General features: G+C 38.6%; 2 protein-coding genes across 2 annotated transcripts; both read left to right on the forward strand.

Moving 5' to 3' along the window:
• The first annotated feature begins 1,971 nt into the window (after positions 1-1,971).
• LOC122418246 (zinc finger CCHC domain-containing protein 14-like) lies at positions 1,972-3,288 on the forward strand. The gene is made up of 2 exons (XM_043432372.1): positions 1,972-2,134; positions 2,309-3,288. The coding sequence occupies exons 1-2, from the start codon at positions 2,059-2,061 to the stop codon at positions 3,106-3,108; spliced, it is 876 nt and encodes a 291-aa protein (XP_043288307.1). The 5' UTR covers positions 1,972-2,058; the 3' UTR covers positions 3,109-3,288.
• A 2,540-nt stretch (positions 3,289-5,828) lies between these two features.
• On the forward strand, positions 5,829-6,944 carry LOC122418247 (uncharacterized). Its single transcript, XM_043432374.1, has 2 exons — positions 5,829-5,986; positions 6,170-6,944. The coding sequence occupies exons 1-2, from the start codon at positions 5,890-5,892 to the stop codon at positions 6,778-6,780; spliced, it is 708 nt and encodes a 235-aa protein (XP_043288309.1). The 5' UTR covers positions 5,829-5,889; the 3' UTR covers positions 6,781-6,944.
• Positions 6,945-21,113: the final 14,169 nt, after the last annotated feature.

Here is a 21,113-nt window from a genome sequence, read left to right on the forward strand (position 1 = left end):
ATAGCGGCGAGCGGTGGATGCGAAAAGGGTCGCAGGGATCAGGGCGAGGCTATTCCGGAAACCGAATTGCTGGGAAGCACGCACGCGATTTCGAGCCTCTCGAGCGTTATAATTTTTGCACATACGCGGCCGGGGTTTATCCCATGTGGATATTTCGCATTCTGCAAAACCGTAACGCTCCAACGCAAATACATTTTTTCTCTCTTGCCTTTCGTTTTGTTATTTTCTATACAAACGCCGGGATGTTTCGAATTTCGTTTTTTAATGCCAAGCTTCATATCGAGAATCATCGGTTTTTCGGCTGACGAAAACTGCCCGCGCTCATTGTTACTCCCATTAAAAAACAATGGGTTGCCAGACTTTTCTCGATATCTGCTGCCGGATCAAACTCTGCTGGGTAGTCGTTGAATCCCGAGCCTGCTTTTAAAACGCGCAAAGAACTTTAGCTATTTTATGCCCACGGGAGAAACGCGCTCGTTCTCTCTCAATTCATTCGTCGCAACGTCAGTCATGAATCAATTCCAACTCCATTTATAATTCCATGCGATTCGCTTTACGAAAGAGAATAATATAATATAACGAGGACGAGAATCAAGCCAATGGCAAAAATGAGATGCAGCTCATGATCCTGTTACTACCGACCCTAGTGCTTTTAGAGAGTCTCTAAACTTTTTTAAATCCCTTCCCGTATTCGCGAACCTCGACGTCGCTGTCAGACTTGGCTAAACAATATGAATTTGAACGACGTGAATTTTGAATTTCTAATGAAAACTTTATGGCTCGGATGACAACCTCAAACAAAATGGCAATCGCTCCTATTAAGGTGAAAGTCACAGTAAAATTTGACTGGAGTTTTACGTAGATTCGTAATATTCCTGTGAACGCGATCGACGACAAAGGCTTCAACGTTGTATGCTTCATTTCTTCATTCTCAAATAACCATAAACCATTACGATTCGACTAATTTTGTAAGAAGCATCGATTTTTAGAATCAAAATATTCTGGAGACGATTTATTTTTCAAGATCAATCAGGATGTCAATATACAACGAGAAAAATTTCAAAAAAAGGAGAAAAAGAATCTCTGAAAAAGAGAATGGTAAAAAGACGAAATTTTGGAGGGAATTATATTTTCTTTTCGACTGTTTTTTAAAATAAGCCATCAAGATTCGGATTGATATTGCAGTGAAAAAAATTCGAGCATTTCTTAAAGGGTACTTCATTGTGTCCGAAATTTTTTTTTTTTTTTTTTTTTTTTTCAATTGTAAAAAATCACAGTCTTTGAGGGTAAGCGATGAAAAAGCGTTCCGTCAACGCCGCTCGAATTTTCAAACGATTTAATTTAATTAGCAGTTCGGGACTGACGTCATGACGAAAAAATCACAGACCGAGCTCGGCTCAGTGACTGAAACGAGTCCGAGTACATTGGGAGTGGAATTTGTCGGATGTCATTCGGGGATTCAATGAAATTTGGTGGCACTGTTTTGTTGATTCTTTTGTATTTATAAATACGGGACTGGCGACGCATTCTGAATATTCGAAGAGGCATGAGTCTGGCTTATTTTGGCCCGGGGACACGTAGCGCGTTTTAAAAATAAACGCGAAATCGCTCCAATAAATAACAATCGAAACGTTTTTCGCATGAGGACAAATGGACGCTGATTTATTCGTTGAGCTTCCTAGCGAAATATTTGTTTTCCGGAATGGATTGATGAATTTGGGTCAGGAGCATGCAACATCTCGCGGTCAAATAAAATAAAATGCATCGAAATATACACAAACAGTGAGCGCAGTTTCAGGCTCCAGGCTCACAATGGGAATCCAGGAATTCCGCGATCCAAAACGCTCAAGAATCTTACAATAACTTGTCAATTATTCTTTTCCTGTATGAAATTTTAAGAGATTTATTTTCCCCAAAGATCGAGAAGAAAGGGGAATACTTTTGGTATAAATTGTCAGGGGAATTGGCATCGATATCACTTCGCGTTTGTCACTCGAACCAGAGCTTCGATATCCGGTCGGAAAAGGGTTATTTTCGTGAAGGAAACGCAAGCTTATCATGGCCAAATTCTTGGTTGTTTTATTGGCCGTAGCTGCTGCAGCAGTTGCGGAAAACAATACCGAAAACATCGAAGGTGAGTCGGTTGTTAATTTTTCAATAATTTTTATAGCGTCATTCGTGGAATAAAAAATAATTAATACGCAATTTAAATGCGGATTGCCAGCCAAGCGTCACAGTCGCGGCATGAATCATCGTCACAATTCTGCATTCAGTGAAGGAGACTAATCAACTTAACCCCGTTGCGTAGGTCAAGTGGTCAGGAATACGAGGGGAATCTGCTCCCATCTGTCGAGCATAATCGGCGCCGCATCCTCAGCCAACCAATTGCGTAGCAGCGAGAGCAGCAGCAGCAGTGGATCATCTTCGAGCCCTCCTGCATGCTCGTCCATCCCAAGGACCCCATCAGCTTCCAGCGGAAGCATTTCTCCAGCTCCTCCTGCACCGGAACCTCAGACCCGAACTCATTCCTCTCCGGCTGGTCCCCCTCAAGTGACGACGCGCGTTATCGGGCAGAACGTCAGACAACTCGGCGACGGTCCTAAAACGACCATCCGCGAAGGACCATCCCACGTGATATCTGGAGGCAGTCCTCCCACCACCGCTCCGAGTCACCGTTCTGCACCTCCGGCCCAAAGCGGCCCAGCTCCATCCTGCCAACCAGCTCCACCTTCGCCAAGCGGATGCGGATGCGGATGCGGATGCGGATGTGGATGTGGATGCGGATGCGGATGTGGCGGTGGTGGATGCGCACCAGCTCCTTGGAACAGACCTTCGGACCCCCAAACATCAAGTCGCCAAGTCGAGTATATCCACATTGAGCACCCACCCCAGATCGTTGAAAAGGTTGTGGAGCACCACATCGAGCACCCACCACAAATCGTCGAGACCATCGTTGAGACCGTGGTCGAGCATCCTCCCCAGATCATCGAACACAACAACCATGTCGTTGAGAACGTTCCCCATGTTGTGATCGCCAGAACCCGCTCCGATTCCCAGCACGAATCGTCTTCTCAGCTCCGCATTCCTGGCAAGGGCAAGAAGTATTAAGCCTTCTTCAGGAACTAACTTGGGCCCAGCTCCCAATGACTGTGAAAAGGCCTGAACTCCGAAGCGGTTAAAACCTACTTGACCTTGTCGCACCTGCGGCACAATGTATTTTTAACTGGAAATTACTTTATTTCCATTGTATGGATTTTAACGAAAATATAATTATATTGACTCTAAAAACGAAGCCTCTTTGTTCTTTAACCAGCACCGATTTCTAATTGTCGGAAAAATTAAATTGCCAGGTTGAATTTTTCACTTTTTCAAAACATCGATTTTCTTGATGTTCCCAGCTTATTCGATATATTTGCGAAGTAATAATAATTATTATACCGCGCGTCAATGTCTACCGAGAAACAATGGCAGTGATCGATTCGCCGATTGAGAAATGTCTGCATCGACACATTCTTTTAAGCCTCGTGATTTAATTGATTTAATTATGAATTGTGAAAAACGTTGAGTAAACTTCATGAGCAACGATAGCAGAATATTAAAGAATACTCCGCTTAATTAATGGTCGATTTCATCTGGGAAGTTTTTATGTGCAGATTTTTATTTTAGTGTACGCATTATCTTGGGGAGGGGGACAGACGTTGTTTGAAAGGTCAAGGTCATAGAGAGAGTGAGAAAAAAGAGATGGGGAACTGCTTAAAGAAGAAATAACTTTGTCTTGGAGAATTCCCTTAGATCAGAATCTGTAATAGAAAACCCAGAAAATGCCATCAGTCTGTGATTGATTGGAAGTGCGTTGACTGAGTTTATTGGATACCGCACGATTACGTTGAATGTGATGGTGACTTTGAATCTGGCAATCTTTGCCCGCACCCTTCGCAAGCTCCGAGTTCAGAGGCTTCCGTGCCATGATTTACACTCGAACCTAACATTACTGGGGACGATCAAATGCATTCATCGCTCGCCGGGCTACAAATATTTATTATCAGACGAAAATAACAAAATGGTAAATTCTGAAAAAAAGTAAATTAAAAAACAATTTGAAGATTCTTGGAAAAAGGTTTTCTAGGCTTATTTACATTATGATGACGTTTCGATGGTTGCCGTGATTGCTAGAGACGATAAAAATTGAAAGTTATCGAAAACAGCTGAAAAACACTATCGTTTCTGTAAAGACTCTCTGGAAGCAACTCGACATAAATGTACTTGTTTCCGAGTCGCTGCTGCGACTCTAGATTATGGGGAACTCTACAGCTGAGGCAACGATGAATTTGTCGTACTGAAAGAGAAAAATCACGAACAAAATGATATCACTAGCCGAAGAGAAAATAGAAAAAAATCGAACAAAAAAATGACTTGATTGTTATTTTTTTTTTCACTCTTTAAACTTGGCACAGGTGCAAATTGGGATTCCAATATTAAAACTCACGTTCCCGAGGTTGGATGACATGCATGATAAAATCGTAAGTAGATGGTTCCTGGGTAAAATTGCCTGCCCAATGTGGGAATACTTAAATCAATAAAAAAACTCAGGAGAAAAAAAGATTTGAAAGAAAATGACTCGAAATTTTCTTCTGTAATTCGAATTCCATGCTGATGGAGTTTCGCACTAATTAACGGTTTACGGGTTGATGAAAGTTATGTGTAATTTCGTTGGGAAAAATTTTCCCATTTTTAAAATTTCGGTCAAATTTGGACTCTTTTTATTTATTTGTTATTCTTTATTTATTGTTCAGTTAAAATTTTTCTACATTAATGAAATTTCAGCTAAAAATAGAACAATTTTCCTCCGAGTTGAAGGATTTTTCTCACTTGCAATGACCATCTGCTGTACCAATATCCTCGCGTTTTCATAGTTCATGAAAACGGATGAAATTTTTTCTATTTTACAGTAATGTCGTTCCGTTTTTACGAAAGCAGAGTGCACCTTGTTAACCACTTTTTGCGAAATGTTCAATGATCTCGAGCAGAAACGAAAAACTTATTGTGAATTTAGTCCTTGGTGTTGACTAATTTCAGCAGAAAAAACTCAACAAATAAGTCTGTCACTCGCTCGTACGTGTGAGTTATAATGTTCTCACCTCGAGCAGAATCAGCGGAATTCGATGGTAAAGTCACGCGCTTGGAATAACAAAAACATTTTTTTCTTTTCCGTTATATTTTATCACTTCAATTCGTTGCATGATTAAAAATCGTGTCAATCAGCTCGCCCAATAAAGCATGTACAAAAGAAACGATAAAAAATTATCGTTCGGCTCGGTCGTTCTTGAAAGTTATACGACGCCACAAAATTTTGAATTTTTTATGTTTATTGAGGTGGCATAACATAACTATGACATATTGATGTCTCAACAAACCCTATTTCACGACAAAATTATGGATCTAGGATTGATCCTTTTCAAATGTTATCTAGTCTATCCTAGTTTGCTGAACGGATGAAAAGTCTCCTCCATTTCAGTTATGGCATTTTTATTTTAAAATACCATGCTCTTCGAAACGGTATTATATAAAAAATACCGTGTACTTTGAAAGAGAAAGATCGTTTCTCTTTCAACAAGTTTCCAAACAAATCGATTATAATTTGGACCGAATGAAGAAATATCAAACTGGAACGTAAAACAATAATTAAGAATGTCTGCACTAAGAAGGTCAGTAAAATGTCACGAATGTACTACCCTGATCGGTCCCAAGACACGAATTTATCCGATGACCCATATTACATTCGATTAGACTACTAATTATCGCAGGACCAGCCGTATATAAAAAGACATCGAGATGTCCAGAGGCGCACTGAGTTTTCGGATCATATTCTAGTATAATCGCTTATCCAATATGTCGCTGAAGATTCTCCTATTGGCTGGATTCGCCGGAATAACTGCCGGAGCTAAAACCGAGAGGCGGAGTGACGTTGAGTTGAAAAATGTTGGAGGTGAGTACTTAAAATTAATATATACGACGCACTTGGTTATAAAACGTTGTAAGGAGCGAATTGAAAATAGTTTCAAACCTCCTGGCTTCAACTGACCTCTAAACTAACCACTGTCAGCAAAAAAAATCGACAACGTGGTCGATTAGTCATTATATCATAATTGACAGTATCTTTCCTCACCAGCGAGCGGAGAACACTTAAGAGTGGCAAGGCAACTCCCCGAGAACTTCAACCCAGGAGCTCAACAGTATCCTGTACCACAGCAACCATTGTCTGGTGGGTTCGGAAGACAGCAACAATATTCCAACACTTGGCAGCAGTATGCACCCCGGCAATTGTCGCCTGGTGGAATCGAAGGTCAACGACAAGCTTCAAACTCTTATGAACTATCTTACGGAGCTGGAACAGCAGTAGATTGGAGTGCAGGTAATGGCGGTGGTGGGCAACAGAGACCAGAGGCTCTCAACCGCGTGCAACTTTACGGGGCAGCAGTTCCACCTCGTTATTTGCCTGGTCCTTCAATTCCATCACCTAAAGATAAATTTGGCCATGGGCACTTGCCAAATTTTCCCTCCTGTCACCACGGAGGATGTCAATATTATAGTAATGGCAATGGATGGCCATTACATGGAGGACTACACGGAGGATTTGGAAAAAGTGCACCCGGCTTGAACCTAGGCAGTGGAGGATATCCAGGTGATCCAGGAAAATTTGGAAACAAACTGCCGATGCACGGGTGCCATAGTTTTTCACACCAAGCACAGGCCAAGCCTCCAAAACCTTTTGGTAAATAATCATTTTTCTCACATTCGAGTGAATTTGAGAATGTCTAACTTTAAAAGTTAAGTCAATTGAGCAAATCGTTTGGATAACCAGCAATTCGATAGTTTAAGGAAACAAATTGTATCATAATTTGCCTATAAATGAATAAATGCGAACTTTCTTTTTCTGCATCTGATCCCAGTCGTGTTTTATAATTCTCAAGGGTACGAACACTGTGAATACTGGAATTTCAGGAGTTTTTGTACACAAAAATTCCTGAAATGAAATCAGCTTTTGTACAGTTACAAGTAGCGATTTTTTTTAAATTTTCTAATGGTATATTTTCGCGCAATGGCATGTTGAAAATGGAACCTCTTGAATCTGGTCTCAGTGGCGTTGGCAGCGATTCACTAAAATGGAAAATTTGAGGGCTAAAAACGACAAGGATTGGCTTTTGGGAATCAAGTCGTTTGGACAACAACTATCTTCATTTTGCTGTCAACGCGATAAAAAAAAATTATTTCGAGTAAACGTCGGTTAAAATTTTGGAAAAGTTAAATCAAAGTGATTCTCTCGGCTACGCGATCAGTATATATTGGCGTGATGGCATCTAGTACTGCTTTTGTTAGTACATTTTCATGTTCAAAATCAAGTGTAACAGGCGCACGAGCCTTTTCCCCCTGGCACCAAAACTCCCTTAGGACAGTTTTCATGCATCGGTTTTTTATGCTTTTTTAAAATACTTAACGTTCGAATTTTCACTTGAAAAGTAGAGAATATTGTTGGGGATATGAACCAGTGATTTATGAGCAAAGAGAATTGATGTTTTTTAAATTTTACACTGCTCATAACCCTTAAATGTATGCAGTTAGTAAAACGGCATAAGCTACGCGTTTCTTTGTGATGATCGGTGATTGAAAAAGCTCTTTTTACTTTCTTTTTTAAACGATGGTCAACCTCCTGACCAATGTTTTTCATGTCGTTACGAGCGTGATAGACACTTCGATAGAATTGAAATATCGGTTTTCCATTGATAAATGAAAGTTATTCGTTATTTTTTATTATTTTAATTTCGTTATTTTAGTTGTACGCAAACTCGTTGAAGATTATGTCGAAATAATTTTATTTTAAGATTTTCTGGTAATACTGACTAAATACCTAACGAGTTCGTTCCAAAACCTCGTATTAACGGAATCGTTAGGTCGGCTGATGCTGGGGTAGTAGTTCTGTAGTTTGATGCTGGTGACCTGTTTCCGTAGACTGAAGCTGACAAACTCCGTCGGAATGTAGAGTTTACCTTAATTCTTTCTTTCAAAAATCAATAAAGTTATCGAGCAACATACGTCTTACACGTGCTGCAATGAATCGAAACTTTCTTTTGAAGTCAACTTGTACGAACGCGTTTCTCACGATCGCATATGAAAATGCAATTTCATCCAAAAGGCTTGACATTCTTCGCGCGTGATTTATCTTCGTGGCTAAAAAACAATCGCTCAGCTTTGTAGATTCCTCCTGAAGCTTTCACAAGGAACTTTCATACAAGCATATTCGTGGAAATGCAAAATAAAAAAAAATTATTGATCGAATGATGAAGTTCTCGGCGTCGATGTTGCATGGAAGTCTGCAAATCGTCAAAGTTCTACATTGGTAAATGTAAAAGGAACTAACATTGTGTACCAGCAGTATGAGCGTAATTACACAGTTGTATCTCCAATAGTTTTGGTTCAGCGGTCGAAAAGCGTAGTAGAAATAAAGGTTCTATAGCTCGTTCAAAAAATGAGGTAATCGAATTCATGAAACAGTGCTTCACAGATAAGGAGATCAATGGAGTTGAATTCCGAGTTCGTGGGACATTTTTTAATGATTTTTTTCGAAGCCAACATGTCCTGCCAAAGGAAACTGGTTTTTTTTTTTTTATTATTATTATTTGAATAATTATTCCCATAGCTAATATCGTCCATGGCTTATAGATTTTTTCATGTTTGTACGACAGTATATTACGATTGTTTTCGCAAAAATATTCCATTATTCATAAAAATCGAACATTACGACGACGCCTGCCATGACCCTGTCGCCAGGCACGTTGACGCTTGACATCATTCCGTCGCCAGATACGACGACGCCTTAAGGATATATTGCACAGGCGATACAATGTTGCCATGCTAAACCATGCTAAAAACATAAAAAATTTCAAAAAGTTTAGAATTTTATAAAATTTGGTGAACATATTCTTTAGTGCCAAATTTGGCAATACAAATTTTTTAAGATTTTTCTTCTACACAGTTATCGAGTAATTGATCACTAAAGTTCACGTGTATAAGCATAGCGTTTTCATGTATATAGGTATACATTCCGGGCATAAGAAATCTGCTTTAATGCGTAATTACTCGATAACTAAGTAGAAGAAAATTTTGAAAAAATTTGTGTTTTCGCACTTGATGTTGAAGAACATTATCACCAAATTTGATCAATTTCTAATTATTTCGACTTTTGTATCATTCACCCTTAATACAGGTACGAGCACCATACTACGAAGAAGTGAGTACGCCAAAAACATCATCATTTGAGGAAATGTCGCCTGCACCATCTTAACCATCTACTATGGCACAGTATCACCATCCGAGTACATGTCGCCAGCACTATACTTCGCAAGGATTGCGCCGACAGAACCATCCGGGTACACGTCGCCATTCTCAGTCTAGGCAACGTCTACGCCGGATACGACTATTGATCGAGTTGACCAGCATCAGATCATGATCAAGATAAAACCTGTCATAATCCAGCGTAGTTTCAATGATTGATCAATTTTTCCGATTACCTGTCGCATGTACTTGTAAATAACAGAGATTCGTGTTCCACTGTGAGTAGTTGTTTTTCAAAATTTTAACAAACTGTAAGCTAGTAAAAACATCAGCGAAATCAATCGATCGATATTCTGGGAACTTTCCGACAAAGAAATTAAAAAGGAAATACCTCGATTTTCATATGATTTAATTAATTTACTGTAAAGGGAATGGAAAAATGCGTGGATATTAATTCGGTATCTCTGCACGCGAATAAATGACGAATAAGAGTTGAAAATTCATGTCCTTTCACTTTGACGAATCATCGACTCCGGTTCCTCTAGCTCGCTATCCTTCATTAGTCATTAGATCCGTGGAAATCTTTGTATGAAATATTGTTTACATTACTTTGAGGCGATATCGATGATAGCCTCTGAACTTACATATATATTTTTTAAATATATTAAGATATATTTAAAATGATTTCTTCATTTTATTTGAATATTTGACTAATTTTACAAAATTTGTTTAGCTATTGATTGCTAAATTTTTAAGCTTTCAAATTATTTAATTTTCCATGTTCTATAATCCTGACTCATATTGTACATTGTGGTTCACATCCATGTGCATATGTTATATTTTTTTATATGGATAATTTCCAGCACCTGATTAATTTTTCAGGATATTCATAAGAGCTGAATCAAAGTTTTTCAGCCGTTGTATAATTCCTCAGCAGTCTAGTGATCGAATGAATGACATTTTGATGGCATTTTATCGATCCATTTGTGTTTTTCATCGTGGTTTCGTGCAAAGTCGGACGAACTCGGTAATTTTTTTGACAACCGCGAATCATGATTTCGAACAAACTCTCTTTACTGCCAAGAATTAATTGTATTTGTGCTTCTGGTTTGTCAAAAACAATTTGAAGACGATGTTTAGAATTTTCAGTCGATCGCAACATAACATTGTTGGAATACGTACTTGAAAGCTTGACGATTGAAATTATTTATTTCAAGAGGAATGTTAGGGATCGTATATCAGAGGGCTGTAGCTATATGGCTCAAAGACATTTGGAACCGTTGGGTTAAATTTGTTGGAAACTCCTGCGAAGTTCGGACCCGTCCGAACAGACGAAGATGCTCTAACGAGTTTCAAGCTTAACTTACTAAACCCCCTCATTCTTACAACCCTTTATCGCTCCGTTTCTCTCTTTTCCATTGCTTCTCTCCCTGTAATCCTCACTCTCGCACTTTCTTCAAATGCACACAAACTCGACGATGGTTAAGGGAATGGCAATTGCGGCTACTGGTAATCGAAATTTCACCAAGTGAACGAGAACTTAGATTGCGAGAAAAGTATACTTCGGCAAGGGTTTGCTCGACGGCCATACAGACTTTAGCACCTCGTAAGAACAAAATGTAAACAATTATTTCTTTCGTTTCTATTTCACATTTTTCAGGGAAGAATTTATTTACATTTTTTTTTTCATCCGGATCGTAATTTTCCTGTAGGTACAAAGTTTTTCAAAATATTTTGAAAATTGGCTACATAATTAAGAGAAGAAATTTGAAAAATGCATAAATTCATAGTCATTCATCGGAGAGGAAAGTGATAATGTTCTCATACTTTTTATTGCTATGAATGCCCTTTTTTCCTTATTTCATGTGGTTTAATAGTAAAATGTTTTTTTTTTTTTTTTTTTTTTTTTTCATAAATAGATTCTTAGGGATATATACGGAAAGAAAAGCTTTTTGAATTTTCTTCTTTGTTCATTTTTGTGGGGTTTTGCTGACGCTACAGTGGATAACAATCTTAGCAACGGTTGTATCCCTCGATTCGATTGGGACACTTACCTACTTATTGTGGAGCTTGTAATGAAGGCACGAAATGGAACTTGATATCGATTCCTCGATTCCTCTTTTGTCTCATGTGCGTCTAACTCCTGTTTTTAAAAATTACTTTTTTTTTCGCAGATCCATTGAGTTCTGTACCGTTTCGAACACTGGCTTCCTTTTTATTGCCTTTTGGTAAATCGTGTCTTGTACTGTAATAAAAAATCTCTGCGTCTGAAAATAAAATATTCCGGAAATGATATTTATTTTGAAGTATAACCTTTCAGAAATTTTCCATTTCTTGACAGCTTTGTCGTGATTATATTCCTTTCAGAAGATCTTCGTGCATAATTCTTTTCACTATATAAGATATTGTGTAGATAATAAACTACTTCCTGTGGTAGGTCACGCAAATATTTTTATTCAATAAATATGCTCATTACAAAAGGCCCCAGCTTTAAAATTTCTCTATTCTGAAAGATCTTTATACATGGATACATTAGAAAGATTTCTCTAACGGTATCTTGATTCATTGATATCTCCAATCTAGAACACTTCAATCTATTGGAACTGATACTGATTTCGGGGATGTTCCTGCAAAGAAGTACCAGCGATAACATTTCGATGTTCTATGCTGGCGAAATAGGTCCGTGGCCTCATTAGAGTTAAAAAAATTCTACCATAGAGTGCGAATATCAATAAACGAATGCTTCAAATTTGGAAAGTTTGTTTTTTTCCTCGCCGAAAAAAAAATCGCAAAAAATCCGGCAGCCACACCGGGTGACCCCTTCAATATATATTTACTATTATGTTTTGGACCTATTCGAACCGAATTCAAAACAATAATATCGTTAAAATTATTAATCGGGATTATAGTAATGGAATTCTTCTAATAAAAAATCTTTTATTCGAAAAAAAAATACAAGGACATAAAAGGCCACGATGAGACTAGTGTTGAAAGTGGTGGAATGAATCACTCTATTTTAGAGAATTTTTTGGAAAAAATAAAAAATGGCATTCATCTTTAAAAAAAAAAAAAAAACGTTTTGTACTCCAGAAGCAAAAAAGAAACGTTGACATTGTTAATTTAAAATCTTTCTCATATTGTCAAGTGAAAGTCCTCTTTAAAACAAAAAAATGTTGTGCTATTTCTTGATACCTCAATTAGCTCAGGAATGATCGAGATTTAAAGGTTTCCAAAACTTCCGAAACCCACATTTTTTTCGAAAATAATAACGCTAGAAAGAGGAGAAATAAAGATCTAAAAATTGGTGTGGATACTCCTTTTTTGGGGTATCCACACCAATCCTTCCTTATTTGATAAAAACAAAAATATGGAGAATTAAAAATGGTGAGGTGACGGCCTAGGTGAAAGAGCGTGGAATGCCTCACCTGTGGTCGGATGCTGGCAATGTTGATTCGGAATCTGAAAATGGTGACGTTAAGCTGCAATCAGATGCAGGCGATGGCGATGGCAATCCGTAATCTGATGCTAGTGATATTATTCCAGGATCAGACGCTGGTAAACTTTATCTAAAGTCTACTGCCGGCGATATTAATCCGTAATGTAACGCTGATGATGTTGGTCCTAAGTAAGTAGGATGCTGACGATGTTCATTGGTACTTTGATCCTGGGGATGTCGAAACATATGCATCGTCGGATACTGACAATGTTAGAAGTCATCGAACTCGCGTGACCAACACAAAATCGATGGCGGCACCTTCCGTCGTAAAGTATATCTATAGATATAGTAAATACGGTCGCTGCCACATATCAGACGCCTCGCGTGTAATCTGCCGAATTTGTTTACGGATTAATAATGAAATTAAGGCAAATGAATTTCGTAATGAGCAGTGAAGTGATGTAAAGCAGGCACTTAGGTGGTGGTAAATATGTGCGGGATTTACAGTTAAGTAATCTTTGTTACCAGCGTAACAGGTGTCATACGCGTAATGTTATATTCGCGATGAAATCCAGTGGAAACGGATTTAAGTTGGATTTTTAAATACTTGACGCTGTGTATACCGTCACTCGATGATTGCAACTTCGTCATCAGATACCCAGTGGTGTTAATCCTGAATGGAAATGTGGCGTTGTTGATCTGTCAGCTGATGCCGGTGATGTTGATCCTGAGCCAGGCGTGTGCGATGGAGATCGTAGATCAGATGCTGGTGATGTCAAACCGTAATAAGATGGCTGGCGAACCCGATCTGTCGTCGGATGCTCGCGATGATGATCCCAAATCGGATGATGGTGATGTTAAACCATAATGAGATGACGACCTCAATCTGGAGTCGATTGCTGGTGAGGTGGAACCGTAATCAGATGCTGGGGAACTCGGTCTGTCTTCGGATGCAGGCGATGTTGATCCGAATTCGGGTTCTGATGATGTTAGTATTGAACCGGACCCTGGCGGAGTGGACCCACCATATGATGTTCGTGATTTTGATTTTAAGCTGGTTGCTGGCGATGTTAATCCATCATCTGATGCTGATGATGTCGAACCGTATTCAGATGCCTGGGAACTCGATCTATTTTCGTATGCAACCAATGTCGATCCGTCTTCGGGTGCTGATGCTGTTAATATGGAACCGGACCCTGGCGGAGTGGACCCACCATATGATGTTGGTGATTTTGATTTTAAGCTGGTTGCTGGCGATGTTAATCCATCATCTGATGCTGATGATGTCGAACCGTATTCAGATGCCTGGGAACTCGATCTATTTTCGTATGCAACCGATGTCGATCCGTCTTCGGGTGCTAATGCTGTTAATATGGAACCGGTCGCTGGCGGAGTGGACCCACCATCTGATGCTGGTGATGTCGTACCGTAATCAGAGGCTGGCGAACTCGATCTGTCGTCGGATGCTGGCGATCTTGATCCGAAATCGGATGCTGGTGATATTGATCCGAAATTGAATACTGGCGATGTTGATCCGTAATATGATGCTTGAGATGGTGATCCATAAGATGCCGGTGGGTTTGATCTGTATATCACTGTTAATATGTAGATGTCGTGTAGTATGGTTTTAACGACGTGTATCTGTGTGATGATCCGGTTGGCTTTGTCCTTCTGTAATATGATGGCGGCGATCTCGATGCGTAGTCAGATCCTGGTCGAGATGCTGCGTAGCCTGATGATGTTAAACTTGATTCGTATTCTAATGTTGGTGAAATTGTACCATAGTCTGATGCTGGTCCGCGTCAACATTGGAGAAGCTATGCCCCGATATATTCTCTACGAAAGCATGAAGGATGACAACAACCAACAGGAATTCGAGCTTCGTATTGCTGGGTAGAATTCCATCTATCCACATTAAGCTTGTATTTAAAGAGAAACCAGGGTTTACAGAGTACTTATTATTATTTCGACAGAATTTTTTACTCGTCAAATGGACCGCCCAACTTCCAGTCGAGAATATGTTCAACGATCAGTTTATATATGTTTAGGAAATGAATATGAGATATACCGTCGTGCGAACTTTCTATACACGTCAACTAAGCTCTTTATCGAAGGCCGTCTGTGCTGTAATGAACTCAATGTTTTGTAGTTCTTTGCACGTGGCTTATCATTGCTGATGTAAAATTACCTGTTTAGCTTTGTCCGTTGCCAGAGAATTGTTGTTAAAATTCTTTCATACAAGCATGTTTTCGCCAATGCGAGGATAATTTTATCGACCGGACGATGAAGTTTCGAGCTTCAACGTTGCATATAAATTGCTATCGTTAGCGGGCATTTTTTGTACCTACTAAACTTTCCACTTGCAAATGCAATGCTCGACAACGTTATGAATATGAGTTTCGGTCAAAAATGCTCTCAGATGTTGCTATGACACTATTTTTTCTGAATTTTTAAGTGAATATTTTCATACCAAAACATCTTTAGTTGTGATTTTTTACAGGTAATTCCGTAGGTAATAAGCTTAATACGTAAGTAACTTCACGGCAAATATTTTTGTTCAGTAAATCAAGAGACTAATTGTCTAAAGAAAGAACCAGCGTGTAGAAGAAAAGCCAGCGCGAGCCCTGCCACACTTCTGTGTACGCGAATATGCCGCTTTACGACGTCATAGCGTTTATCAAATCGTTTTGACGAATAAACCGTTGCAGTTGAAAATCTGAAAACTGATGGCGATTTTTCTGCTTCAATCAGTCTTTGGCGCATGTAAATACGTTTAGCGAATCCTGAGATTCGATGATTTGGCGAAAGAATATCGAACATCTCGGGACTACCTCCTCTAGTGGCGCGCCCATGGTCGAGAGAGACAACGTGCGAAACCTCGTTTGTGTCCATTCTGAAAGATTCGGATGTAAAAGTCTTTCGATCTCTGAAGATCTTCATTGATGAATGGTCTGGAAATGAGTCTATAACAATACCCTCTTTCATTCACACCTTCAATCTGGATCATTTCTATTTTAAGGAAGTTGAGGCATTAGAATGAAAATGATGTCACCGCTTTTAAACCGATTGCATCTTATAAAGTGAAGTGTAAAAAAAATCAGTTAAATTTTCAGACAGTTTAGGAGCGTCGTTGCTGAGAAAAATCAATAACAATTTGGGCCAAATAACATGTAATCTTATGGAAGTCAAGACACATTCAGTGATATCTCCGTTAAAAATGATGCTAAAAATATGAAATTTTTTGGGCAACATGAGCAAGGCTTGCCGAATAATGTCAATTTTTTTCAGATTTATTAGGAGATTTGCTGAGATTACATTAATAATAATCTGTTTTCCGTGCAGTTTTTTGAGGCTAGGATCGTCACTGTTCGTGTTTTCGACTGAGCTTTCACCAGTTTTTCGTCTTTTTTCCCCCAACTTTTCTTTAAAGTGTATGCAACATTGCCAAACTGTAAACTGGCCTAACTTTTGAAAGGTACAGGTCATCACTTTTGGGTAATAAAAAGACTGTACAGCCTCAACTTCCTTAAGCAATGCTCTTTCGTTGTAGTTGACTTTCGGCCGTGGCCAAATCCATTCTGTCCACTTGAAACGATTTGTTACATACTGACCATTTATTGGACGCAGTAGAAAAAAAGGAAGTGAAAAAAATAATATTTTTAAACGTAGTACGCCCACCAACAGTTTATTCGAGAAGTTGATAAAGAAATAATTGGGCCCCCTTCATATGTGTCAACAATATTTGGGAAATGAAGTTTCAACAGAGGAACAGATAAAAAAAAAAGAGGTTCCGATAATATAAAAATTCATGGTCAGAAGAAAAGCGGCACGTGCACTTAAATATAGTACTGCGATGCTGTAAGCCGCGAGGCCAACTTTCAAAGTTCAACTTTCCGAAATCGGAAGGTTGCATTTTCGGTGCATGTGTGGTGAAAAATAGTATACACTCCACGGGAATGAAATTTTAGATCGCACCCGAGCCGAAGCAGGGGAGGGTGACAATTCTGCCCGCGGTTTGAAGTAGTCTACTTTCCCTCCCTAGGCGTGTAATATACTATTTTTGCAAGCGAAAAGGAATAAGTCAGGATCACCCCACCAAAGAATCAGCCAATAGCAAGAAAGCCCCAAAACGGGGGCAAGGGTTATTTAAGGAAGTTGAAGCGACATATATAGGACATCATACGAAAAATACATTAGATTTTATTATTCCAAATTAATGAATTGAAAATTTACGAAATTTACGTGAAAATTTCATTGTTGGTATAATGACAAGGTTAAACATGGGCTCTTATGGAAGCTTTCAAAAAATTGCAAACTTCAACACTAAATATATTTCAATTTCACGACGGCGAATCATCGGCATATCCCGCCAGAAGTTTAATACTGTCTTAAGCTTTCTGTTTAAAAAATTTTAATGTGCAAAGTTGGAAAATAGTTTTAACATAAGATACCGTTCAACCTCCTTAAACCAGGTCAAACGACGTCCGAGCGCATTATTTTTCGGTGTCATTACTACGTTCAATTATTTCCGAATTTTCGTCTCGATCAAGACTTGTGAATTTTCACTAGAATCCGCGAACTCAATCAAATACTCCACGAGTCAATTAATACTAGAGTTAACACTTTGTAAAAGTTTAGAACTTAATTATAAATAATAAGTTTATTCATCAACAAGTTGTAACTTGAAACCCCTACGACGACGTTTTGTACCGGCCGACTGTAAACCAGGAAATTCAGGAGAAATCCGACCAAATAAAATATCCATCAGCCTATAAACCGAGAAACTATCTTGTGAGTACTTATTTACAAACTTATAATAAAATATATCATCGTCACACCGCTCAAGGTTAACCTCCCATCCATCAGAGCCTACATCATCTAGAAACTCGCAAAAATCATTTTTGCACTCCCGCACATTCGACAGACGTGGCTCTCGTCCCTGAGTAAAGGACTTGAGTGTCTTGACCCTAAAGAAGAGTCAATACCGCGTTGCGTTCCCAGCTAATTCAATATCTTCTACCGGAACGTAACAGATTGAAAGTTGTCAAGTGAACGTATAAAAAAATTGACGAGTGTCAATTCTCATTTGTTTCACGGGTTGGAAGTGACATCGTCATGCTGCATCGATTTAGGAATTGTTTAGACGATGATATTTCTTGAAAAACGTGGAGAAATTCGTTTTTTTTCCATCAGATTGAAGGCATGTCTGATAACGGAATCAAATTATCTGCAATCGATATAATTTTTTCATATCAGTTCTCACTTTTCTTCGCTTCCACGTAATTATTTTGAATAATAACACAAATATGAGTCCCGAAGGGTTCTCAATGATAAGTTCGACTCTATTCCACAGGCGCCTATAAAATAATAATTCGGCCGATAAATATGCAGCGTTGCATCATTAAAATTATTGTTTTTCTCATACACACATTACTCGGTAATGGGAAAAATGTACTCTCGGTCAATGAATACCGCATTGTTTCGCGCATCTATACAGTGTGTCCTATTTCCAATGGTTATGTCGATAAATAGTTCATGAACGAGCCTCGAAATGAGAATATTTTTAACTGTTTTGCGTGCTGAGTGAAGAGTTATTGAATATTACGAAAGAGAATCGCAGTTACAGAGCCAGAACGCTTTGAGATATGGTAACAATTAATTGAGTTAATTCAGTGGAAATTAGTTTTAAGTTTAAAAACTTTATGTACTTTTTCTAATCGTTTCTCGAGAGTCCTCTCGGGGACTTTTTTTAATTTGTATTTTATTTTTTATCTGATTAAATCGAATGACCGAAACAAATGGAATGAAATTTTGCTAGGAAATTCTGTTCGTTCGAAAACGATTCCAAGTATTTTTGTTCGCTTGCCGGGTGGGGTTCGAAATTTCGAATAACCGAATTGTAGAATGGTCGATATTTCGAAATTAATAAATTCGTCATGTAAGATTGGAGAAATATAAGTAATTCGAAATTCTTATTCCCGATCGACTATTTAGCAGATTACGTCTTTAATCGAATATTTTTTCTTTGAATTCGCATTTATTCGAAAATATATATTTCGATAGTTTGCATTTCGAATGCAATTTTTACAGACCGTACGAATGTCAAAAGTTCATATTTTCGAATTCAAAATGGAGAGTAATTGTTTTACAGACAGACCAGAATATAGAGTAGCAAAAAATCGAAAGTGAATTTTTCGAGCCTATAAAACTTAGATATGCGGAATAGCGATAGCTCGAAAAGGCGAAAGTCAAAATGGCGATGTTTAAAATTGGAGATCACCGGTCTGAGTAAGTGAGTGAGTGAGACGCGTGTATTTGGAGCTCCGCTGCATTTCTTTATTATGATCGATCGACTTTCTAACGTTTCGCTATTTTGACCATTCGACCTTTTGGTGTTTCAGTAGTTCAACCTCAGTAATATTTGGTCTTTCGTTATTATATTTTCAAAATTGTAAATTTTCACAGTATCGCTGACTATAGTAATTTATGAATCGAAAGACTGATAGTCGAATTTTCGAAAAATCGATATTTCAGTCATCGTTCTATGGGCGATTGTTACATTCTATTTTCGATGTAAAGGTGCTTCGAACCTTGCAGTTTCTGCTTTATTTATTTTCGGCATTCAAAGCTCTAGTTGAATCTATCCGTCTCCATATTATCATTCGAAATTTATAAATTCGAGATTTTAGCTGTTCGAAATTTTAGTCATTCCAACATTTGATCCCCACCCCGCTTGCCAACGACTAAGACCGTAACCGTCATAAACGCGTTTTCGAGCTTGCATTGATACGCTTCAAATGCCCATTTTTAAGTTGTTTCGGAGAGTAATCCACTCAAGAAAAAAATGGCCAAAAATGTATTTCATACACAATTCGATCCCTCACAAATTGAGTTGCATCGTTTTTTGCCTTATTTTCAACGGTTTAGATTGTAAATGACGTAAACGTCTGAAGCTTCATCGACTTCCTCAACTGATGATTCAGCAAAACTATTCCCGACCAAACGACAATGCGAAGCTGTTCAACCGTGAATTTCATCCTGAATCCAAGTGTATGGGAGCGACCATCGGTGATTGGAACCCCCCATAGGTGAAGTTGCTGTTGTCATTAAATTAATCGACCCTTTCGCTGCACGTTTTGCTGCATAAATAGGAAAAGGATGCGAGAGGGATAATAAGCTATATGTAGCGAAAGAGCCTGCCTATAACAATGCGAGAGATACAATGATAACAACGAGGTTAATCCGGTTGCGAAACAAGTGCGCGCTTTACTGGATGTCGAATTTCTGTTTGCTTTCATTGTAACGCTCTGCTCTGCGCTGCTGAGTTTTCATGTACCAATGTGCATGCCTCGTGTACGTCTCATTGTTCAGAAACATGCAAATAGCAAACATTGCGTTGAAAATTTTCCAGTGGCTTAGGGCCGATTTGAGAAAAAAATGCCACTCGCTTGTAACTGTTGTTTTAAGGAGTCATCCAAAGTACGTCGTCAAAATCAAAAAATTATAATTTCGCGCCACTCATTCATCGAACATTAAAAAAAGAAAAAAAAAAAATTGAAAAACGTCGCGATTGTAGCAATTTTCAGGGTATTGCCACAGTTTATTTGAAGGAAATGAAAATTGAGATAAAGTATTCAAAAAAACGTCCAAGACACAAGTTTTAGACACAATTTGCAGATGTTTGTATATCGTTGACATAACATTTTAGCCCCTTTTAGCAAATTGCTATTAAATTAGTTTGTATTACAAGATTAAAAAAGTTGAAAGTGACAATGAATATTCGGTGGAAAGTAATTGATATGAAAAATGAAGACAATCGTTCGATTGAATTTGACCATGGGTTTGCCCCATTAACTTATCCATGCAATTGAATTAACAGAAAATACCGTTTGTACCAAGAGTTTGCGTTCATATTTCATCCACAAATCTTGATCTCCCATGACGTGTTGAGTTCCGGGCTGAACGGAATGATGCCTTTTCCACTTGGGGGTAAGTAGGCCGGCTCGAAATTCGGAAGGCTCGAAGATTCAGAGATTCCTCCGTTAAGGGATTCCCCTTGGCTCCTCAAGTTATTCGGCATGTTTATATATCTGAGTTGTCTGTCAGGAGGGTTTGAAGTTCTTAGCTGCGAGGGCTTTGGCTCCGGGTAATAAGAAGCTGCGTAAAAAACACGTGGACAATCTCTGAAACGACGATTGAGCCTGCTATCGTCTTTATGCGACCCTGAGGACCGATAAAACATCAGAATGTTTTGCTCCTTTCCTGGACCAGAGATAAATCGTACCGAACTGATGCGAACTATCTCATTTTTCGCCCCTCAAACTTGCAGTGTCAACCGGAGATCTCG

Source organism: Venturia canescens, chromosome 11 (genome assembly GCF_019457755.1).
Source record: "Venturia canescens isolate UGA chromosome 11, ASM1945775v1, whole genome shotgun sequence".
NCBI lineage: Eukaryota > Metazoa > Arthropoda > Insecta > Hymenoptera > Ichneumonidae > Venturia > Venturia canescens.